We start from the raw sequence: 9,566 nt of genomic DNA on the forward strand, positions 1-9,566 counted from the left end.
CGTAAAACCTCACGGAATCCACTGTGGAATATGCCTCCTGGCATCAAAACACAAGACCATGCGACTCTGCAACTTGTTGTACAAGTGTCGCATCTAACCCATGGGAATATTTTACCCATCGAACGGTGTCTTCTAATCACGGAATCATGATTAGATAGGAAACAAGGTTAGGGTGTCTTCATAACCAATCCATTCCTGATTGCACTAGGCTGATATTGTCGGTCCTAGGGTTCCAATTCAAATCGAGATTCATCCTTTTAGCGAGCGATCCTTAGGGTGAAAACCCTAGATCGTTTCTCGCAAGTATGTCCTATTGTCCCTACATTCTGTGAATGCGGGCAGGTCTTTAGGTTATGAGAGTTTCAACTTGGCAATAAGTGCAGCTAGGTCATGTCCTCAATGTGCTAAACCCTAGTTAGCACTTTGGGATATGTTGCATCGATTTAACCCTTCCTAAGCGATTCCTCGCGGTTTTAGGTGTTCAGGGTAAACCAATTTTCTTGTCTACTTATGAAGATAATTACGATACCATTCTCGTAATCACATGATTCATTGCCTAACTTTTCTGGTTAACATCAAAGCATATGCTTAAGTTACGATATAATTTCCATTGATCCTTCTAAAACATGCATTCACGATTCATGCTGCTAGGCTTTTAGGGTTTATGTTAAAACAAACCATGCATCCTTTTCCTAACTTCATTTCTGAATGAATTATTCATGTGCTATATGAGCATTACACAACCTTTCGTAACTACTTGCGTAATTGGTTGAGATTTATACGAATTGCCTAGAATTTAATCTACTTATGCAGCCCTAGAATCATTTCCATGCTTTGCAAATTCCTACGGTTGTTAGCAATCTTCTTTAATGGATTATTGCAAAGAAGAGATGTCTAATAATGCAACATGCGATTTAATCTTTCCATGCATAATCGAAGTGTACTACAATAATTTTGACTTTGAAAAGATGATCATTAGTTGATTTAAAAATTGTTACTTTGTAATGCATAAAAACAATTTGTTAAGAGGAATGGATAGACGTCTTATGTCCTTGTTTCGTTTGTTTCTTTGAGAAATACAAATGATCGATTCATCAATTGTCAGTTATTTCCCCTAAGATAGCCAATGTTTTTCAATCGTAAAAGTGCATCTTACTTTTGTGAATTAACCATTCATAATTACAATATTGCAACGTAAATCAAAAATAGGAAGAGAACCTGGACTTGTGGTGAAATGTCCACATGGATGTTAGGAGATTATCCTCCTGTGGTTGGGCCTTGTGCTTTTTTAGGGGCCATCGCGTATTCGACTTTCTTGCCTTGGCTGCAGACTTATAATCTTGGCCCGTCTCCCTCGCACGCACAATTCCCTTTTGAAATAGGGCTTCCTTGACCAATGCACCTTCTTGCAGAATTTGGGCTTTGGAAATGGGAACTTATGAACTCCCCTTCTTTTCGTAGAAGTTCTGGGAATACAATTGATCTTCACGAAAAGGGGGCTTAAGAAAAAAAAAACCTCGGGGAAAAATGCCTTGTGGGAGTTGAAATGGAAAAGGGGGCTTAAAACCGGCTAGTGTGGGAATCCATGGAAAGGAGAAAAATAGATTTGTAGTATGCAAGGGGGAAATGGTGCTTTAAATCCCGGGGGTTATAAAGACCCCTTGGGAAGGGATTATAAAAGTCCAACTGAAGGGGGTCTAAATGGATTTAAAGGGCTTGTGTGGGGGGGAAAGCCACGGGAATGGCTTTGTGGAAATGCTAAGGGGAGGGCTTTGAAAAAACTCGGCTATGGTGTCTTTTGGGGAAACCAAGGGGGGGAAAGCGTTTAATTCTTGGAGTAAGGTGAACTTTAAGGGACTTGGGTGGAACCCCATGGGAAGGGGTGCCTTAATCTGGGGCGGGGACGGGGGGGGTTTATAAAAACCACTTTGGAAGGGCTTATGAAAGTCCATAGGAAGGGGGGCTTTCTAAGGGGCCCTTAGAAGCTTCCCAAGAAGCTTCTTGGAAGCTTCTGTGGCCCACATAAATCCACCACGTGGAGGAAAAGGAGATGATTGTAAATGTCATTTGTTGGCAGACAAGAGGCAGATTGAAGCAGTGACGGCTAAACGGGCCATGCAGTGGTTCTTCCAAGGCAATCCTCCTCCCTCTCGGTGCATTCACAGTGGCGATGTTACTCTCCTCTTTTTCTTAGACTGGCAACGTCACGACCCTCATTTTCTTCCTTTTTTACTACCCTCACACAGGGGGTTTATATAGCTTTTAAGGGAGGGGAACCTCCCTCTCCCACATGGCTAATTGCATGGGTATTCTTCCCCCATGTCTTCAAGCTCTGTGCTTACTCAACCATGCTTCATTCCCTCCCCTCTAGCATGGCCTTCGGCTGGGGGGAAAGAATATAAAATAATTTTCCATAGTTATATCTTATCCTCTTGACCTCCTCCCAAGAGGAGGATCATACAAAAATATGTGGATTTCTTAGTCCTTATTTTTTATTGGCCAGTGGAGAGTGTACTATTTAAAGACCGAACCATCTATAACCACAATGCCGGCATTGTCATTTGCCCGAGACTTCACACGGCCTCGTAATATTTTTAGCAGAAATATTAGAAAAAACTACATATATATAGGTGATACCTAGTCTAGATAGGGTGATCTATATAAAGCTCCAATAATTTCATCCTCTATATGATGGCATGGGTCAAATTTGGTCTCTATCCAATAAACATTGTGCACAACCATTCATCATCAATCTACAGGATATGTGCAACAAGTATGTTGGAACCAATGGCATTCATGGTATTGACTAATAATCATGCGAAATCCACAACACCATGGAAAAGTACTGACACACAATGGAATTTAGTTTTGGCTGAAATGTTTCATTTGCTGCGTCACCATGATAAAATATTAGGCCTCAAAAGGGCATTAGAAGCCTTATTTTTTCAAAAAAAACCATTGCTCAAAAGGCACGAACCCCAAGCTCTAAGTAATATTGATATATTTGCTTGAGGTGAGGGGCAAAAGCTCTTACATAAATCTATTATGGAATTGCCAATGGACGGCCAAGGGATGGAAGACCCTCTAAGATGAAATGCTAAAAGTTATAGGACTCCTTAGACCACTCTATGATTTGGTAGAAAGGGATGGCAATGGCAATATTAACCTTCCTACCATTGGTAAAGGTGGAAATAGAAGAGATTAGAGACGTTGAGGTACTGAGATTAGGTCAATATGAATGCAAAGATATAGATGACCCAGTGTTGATCCCAAACACGAGGAATAAATGCCATCCTCCTTATAGGGATCTCCCAATGTTCTATGGGATGCTAGATAAGGATCCGATGTTGCATTTAAAGAAATATAGTCTAACTTGACTTGCAAGTGGGTTTGAAGATATATATTAGATGCTTGTATTTTCAAGTACCTTGAAGGGAGAGGCCAAAAAATGGTATTGGAGTCTCCCAATAGGGTTAATTAGAACCTTTGAGTAACTATGTGACAAATTCCTAAATGTGTATGAGAATAAGATTTCCATGACTTCGGTCTTCGGACAACTTGCACAAATTTGACAAGAGTCATATATCTCCATCAAAGAACATGTTGAAGCCTTTGATGATATTCTTTGGCTTTGGCTAAGAAGAGCCACTATGTTGCCAAATGATGCATGTATGAGCTCTTCATGAGTGTCTTAGTAATTAATATGCAAATCCAAGTGAAGATGTGAGATTCTAAGTCATTAAATGAGGCTAAGATGCAAGTAATTGACTATGAGCACTATATTTAGAGATGTTGAGAAAACTTTTTGAGTTTTTCCCACTCACTGCAAGTGCATTCAAGTATCTAAACTTTTTTTCAAGGGGATAATTCACTTGCTAATACTAAGGCAACATGTGTGGGGGAGCTTGGTAGTAGCCAAAATCTCCAAGTAGGAAATACGAATTCTATATGTAGTGATAGTATGCCTCTTGGTGGGAAGGTTTCAAGCCAAGCAGGTCCTAGTAGGGCTTACAACACTTCCATGAAAGGTGGTTGTGAAGGGAAATTTGATAGAATCATTAGGACTGCAAGTGTAGATAAGAACCCTATGAGTGGTTCTCATTTTACTTCTAGAAAGGCTCTTGAGAGACCTTGCCATCTATAAGTGAATCAGGTTGATGTTGTTTCTTTTAGTAAGAGCATGATGCTTATGAGTGAAAAGCCACAATGTGGATAGAGGCAAGTAAAGGTATCCCATGTGAAGAAGATGTAGAAAGCCAATGGTCCACATGTGCTGGATGAAAGTCATAAGCATGTGAGGCAATTTGGTCATAGCAATAAGCTTACATTGAGTCCATTAGACCAATGTGGAAAATTGAGATACTGCAACAATATAAAGAGGAGTGTGAGATGGGTTTGGAAGCCCAAAATCTCTAAAATTGTGGTTGATGTGTTAGATGAAAGGCCAAGAATTCTAGGTGGATAAGACAGTACATACATAGGAGAGATTATGTGAACTTTACATCAATGACACGTGACTCCTTGCCTTAGGAGAAAGGAAGATAAAGTCAAGATAAAATGTTGCATAGTAGGGAAAGACTAAAAGATACATGTCACTTAGAGAAGAGGCATAAATGCTCTTGCTAGATTGATTAACTCGCATTGAAATGATAAGACTTACGTCATGTACAATATTTAAACCCTTAGCATATGCCTTAGCCGAAAGAAGGGAATGTTAAGTAAATTTTACTCTTTGGTCCAAATGGGGAGAGCAAATGTGCAATGGAAATGTTATTGCGACTATTCTTGCAATCCTTGGAAAAGAATACCACTGTTTTGTTGGTTAATCGAACAACATGCTAAATGCTTTTACAATCAACCGATTGTTGGATTGTGGTTTGGATGATTATTCCAGGTGCTTGTTGTTTGATGGTAAATGCATGGTAGAGGTCTCTAATGACAAGTTGCCATGGGAATAAAGGAATGTTTTCCTAGAAGATGATATTAGGGCTGATTGCCTTAATTATGTTTGATTCTTAATTGGATTAATTAAGACATGATATTTTGCACGGGTGGATCATCTCTAAGATCCACCGTGGATTACCCCGAGAGGGCACTGCTTGATTCACGGGCCGAGATCGAGTGGTGAAAAGACCAACCACGAAAGTTGTGTCTTACTCCTAGGTCACTTGGGGTCATTGGAGCTCTCGACATCCCTTTCCTAGACCACAATAAAATTGTAGACTACCATGAGCCCAATGTTTAGGGCATTGTCGTACTACTGCTAATCTGAGGTATGGAATCCACCAAAAAGTTTTTTGTGTGACATTTGTTACTTTGTACATACTTAGTCGTTGTGTTTGCATTTTGTTTTGCGTGGGCAGTATAGTGGAGAGGGGGTTGGAGCAAGAGGAACTTATCTATAGTGATCTAGTTGGCATGTATGCCAAGTATGGAAACCTACCAGATGCTGATGCTTGCAGAAATATTCATCTAGACATGTTTATTGAGAATACCATGATCTCTATGTACGGCAAGTGTGGAAGCATTATTGAAGCAAAAAAAAAATTCACGGGCTAGCTAAGTGTGACATCGTTCTTTGGAATTCATTGATGTTTGTTTACTTAGAGCAGAATTTGGAAGAAACCTTGTTTCAAGCTTACAAGAAAATGCACGAGGAAGGCATTAGTTCAGATCATCAGACATTCTCCATTTCCCTTCAAGCTTGTGGTGAACTAGTACAGAGTGAAAGAACTTTGGCAGTTGTAAACAGCTCTCAAGCCCATATGATGCCTTTGAAAATTGGTAGAGCATTACACGTTGGTACACAAAAGTGCAATTTTCTTTCAGACATGTTTCTCTACAATGCAATTTTGAATATGTACAGAAATTGTGGAAGCGGAAGATATGTTTGACGGAATGTTTGCTCGAAACAACATGTCGTGGAGTACAATGCTTTCAACCTATATAGAGCAGGGCCAAGGAGAAAATGCCTTACAACTGAACAAGAAAATGAAAGTAGAAGGTGTTGCTTTAGATAAAACCACATTAGTGCGTGCTTTGGAAGGTTACAGGACAACAGGGAGCATAGAGATATGTAGACAACTTCACTTCAATGTTGTAACAGGGTGTGATGACCTTCCCATTTGGGGAAGAGTTATCATTCGAGCATATGGAGGTTGTGCATGCATGGCAAATGCTCAAATAGTCTTTGATAGAATGCCTCAGCGGGATGTCGTGTCATGGACTACATACCTTGCTGTTTATGCACAAGAAGGGAATCTTCTTGCAAGCTTGAAAATGTTCCAAGAAATGCAAGGAGCAGGAGTGACATCCAATGGAGTCACTTTTCTTTTACTTCTCTTTGTTTGTAGTCGTGCTGGCTTTGTTGACAAAGGGGTTGAGTTGTTTGAATCTATGAGCAGGCAATATGACATAATTCCAAACCTGAAGCATTATGTGGCTATGATAGACCTCCTTGCTTGGGCAGGAGAGTTTGGTAGAATGAGACTTCTATTATTGCAAATTCCAGTGCAAACTAACTGGTCCATCTAGATGTGCATTTTGGGAGCATGCCATAAATATGGCAATGTGAGGGTAGAAGAGGGGCTAATGCGTCCTTGTTTCATAGCAAAACCTGGGGGACTTTATTGTGGAGGGAGTGCTCAATTGGCAGTGGTGGCTGGGCTGCTTTTCTGGTCGAAAAGGGGGCCACTTTTCTGGGGTGTGTTGTAGGCCCGGGGAAGAAAAAGCAATGAATGGAAAAACAAGGGGAGGAGATTACGGTGGAAGGAAGCTTGAATGGGGAAGAAGAATAGTGATTCATGTCTATCTGCTTACTATTTTCTAAGGATTGGAATACTCTCTGATACAGATAGATGCTATTGCTAAAGGAACACGAAATCGGGTGGCGCTTGTGTGCAGTTTTGACCTTCATCGGATTGAGCTTGGAGTAAACCCGTCTCTCTCTTTTGTGGGTATGCCCTTGTGTCCCAAATTCGGTCTTCTAATTCTTGCAGAAGTTGTCAACCGTCACTTGAAGGTTTGAATTATTGTGGAGGTAAATCGGTTTGCACCACAGGAAGCATGAGAATTTTGTTGAACTTGTAGTTCTCCATTCTCAAAGCTCATCATCTCTTCGAATCTTCCAAAGGAGGTCTTTTGCGGGAGGCTAAAGCAGTCTAGGCACAGATTCAAGGCTTCTTTATGGTGATCTGTAGTCTCTTAGCCTAATATCATGTTAGGAGGTTCTACTCTGGACAGTCTAAGGAAGGTCAAGGATTCCACAATTGTTGGTCTTGCACAGATCAACAGTGATTACAAGGATCTGGATGTAGCAGTTGTCAAAGCCACTAATCATGTTGAATGCCCACCTAAGGAAAAGCATGTTCAAACCATATTCTTTGCTTCTGCTGCTTTCCCTATTCTATTCATAAGCTTGCAATCGGCCAAGTAGCACAATCTGTATTCCATGCCTTGCCTTGCAAATGAGGAAGTAGTACAGTCTTAATTGTGTGCACTCGACAAATTTTTTAGGTGCAGCCCTTGTAAAGCTTCCACCAGTGCTACAAGCCACTTGATGGAGTGTACACATGTCAAAATTAACATGATACAGAGATCAATACGATCTTATGAGATGTTGGACTATCTTTATTCTTTGTGAGCTTTGACCATAAGAAGAGGCCTTGAGGGCATATCATAGGGACATGAAGGACTTCAGTTTTTGAATAGCCAGTTTTTTTTAAAAATGAAGGTGAAGTTGTTGATGTTGAATAGCGTTGTATTCAAATGGGTGAAGTGCAGCTAGTACTGCATACATTCAGGTCTATTTGCCACATTCAAGAGACCAAAAGGCTTGAACAAGTTGATTATAGGGCCATTATCCGAAATTGAGGTGACCTTCTTTCAAATTGAATCGTGATCTCGCTTGATTGATCTTCTATCCTGAAATTAGTCAAGGTCCTTTATGGTTGCGACTTTGCTTTTGAAAACCCTTCAACATCTTTGGTGAACCCGACGTGAAAGCGTTGCATTTAAATTTCAGGATGGGAGATACTTCAGCATCAATTTCAACCTCTTCTACGATTCCTTCTTTGTCCTCTACTTCATCTTCATCATCGACTTCTGCTTCAAGTACTTGTACGGATGATTTAAAGCAGATTTTGCAAAATATGTCTATGTATATGCAGTTTCAAAATCAGTAGACACAATTGTATATGCAGCAACAGTAGCAGTTACATCAACAACACTTGTCTCAGCACAAAGGCAACTATATTCGGAGCAAGAGAATGCAATCAGCACGACTAAGGCGATTGAAGCAGTTGAAAATGAGAAGAAGCTATTTGATGTCCGTAATGTATCAGCTTATTTGAAGACGTATGAGATCATGATGGGATTTTTTGGAGTACCAACAGGACTTATGAGTAAATATTTTCTTCGCCTTGTCACACCCTCCTTGAGGGTAAAAGTGACTGATCTTTTCCTTCAAAATTCGCATTGGTAAGATTTTAAGAAGGCCTTGAAAGAGGAGTATTTTCTGGAGGACTTTGGGATGGCTACACGGTGATCATTCCGAGAGTGGGTCTACATGCCAAACAAAGGCTTAGCTGCTTCAGAATTGATACAAGAATTTGAAAAGAGGTATAGTCAGCTTGATGCCATTGAACAAAGAGCATTGGATGTTAAGAAAGTTGAGCTTTTCTTCCAAGCTGCAGTCTTGCTCTTCAGGAAGAATTAGGAGAGCTTCTTGAGGATCGCACGAAGCCTATGGGTCTTAAAATAGATTGGCAAGATGCCCAAGATGCGGTCTCAACTTTGACCAAAAGGCGAATATGGAAGACCCACTTACAGAATGGATCCATGACACCCTTGAAGACCGATGCCGGCTCCTTTTGCTCCAAAACCATCCACTCCATCGGTTCCTTCCTCTCTTGATGACATAATCAAAGGCATAACGGATTTGACACTGGAATCAGTTAAAGCAGAATTGGTGGGAAAAGTAGTTTGCTTCGACTATGCCTACTATTTCTTCTAGTGCTCCTAATGCACCTAGGAGTGCTCCTAGTGCACTTAGGAGAGATCGAAGATGTATTTGGTGTGATAGTATGGACCATCAACATTGTAGGGATTGCGAATCTTTTCAAGATGCAAGGAGGAAGAATTTGGTATTTTGGGGACAAGATGGCAAGATTTGGTTGACTGAAATAGGAGCTCCGCTTGCTACCAATTTTGGGAAAGGCGGAATGAAGAAATTAGTAGATGATATGGCTGCAGTACTTCTTATGTGGCAGCTAGAGGAGATGCTTCTGCATATGGAGTCCAGATTGAGAAAGGATCAGAGAATCAGTCAGCATTATGGACCTATGCTATGGAGATGGAAAATAAGGGAAAAATTCAGCAGACTGTTTTGACTAGTGCAGGCTCTAGCATCAGATCTGAGACAGGTTGGGATTCGCCTGTTGACAGGTACACTATTATTGCCTACTTGGCTAAGTCTCAGGGAGCAGATGTACTTGTTGAGGAGAAGCATAAGAGAGATGAAGAGAATCCAAATGCAGCTAAAAAGACTAGAGGGGGTGAGTTTGTTA

General features: G+C 40.7%; 1 protein-coding gene across 1 annotated transcript; it reads left to right on the forward strand.

The window, feature by feature from the left end:
- The first annotated feature begins 5,418 nt into the window (after positions 1-5,418).
- LOC148012672 (pentatricopeptide repeat-containing protein At4g35130, chloroplastic-like) lies at positions 5,419-6,534 on the forward strand. Its single transcript, XM_087669191.1, has 3 exons — positions 5,419-5,512; positions 5,608-5,784; positions 5,867-6,534. Exons 1-3 carry the CDS (start codon positions 5,419-5,421, stop codon positions 6,532-6,534), a joined length of 939 nt encoding a protein of 312 aa, XP_087525317.1.
- The last annotated feature ends 3,032 nt before the right edge of the window (positions 6,535-9,566 follow it).

Source organism: Lygodium microphyllum, chromosome 27 (assembly GCF_053477565.2).
Source record: "Lygodium microphyllum isolate KBCC chromosome 27, Lygodium_microphyllum_v1.1.10, whole genome shotgun sequence".
NCBI classification, from domain to species: Eukaryota; Viridiplantae; Streptophyta; class Polypodiopsida; order Schizaeales; family Lygodiaceae; genus Lygodium; species Lygodium microphyllum.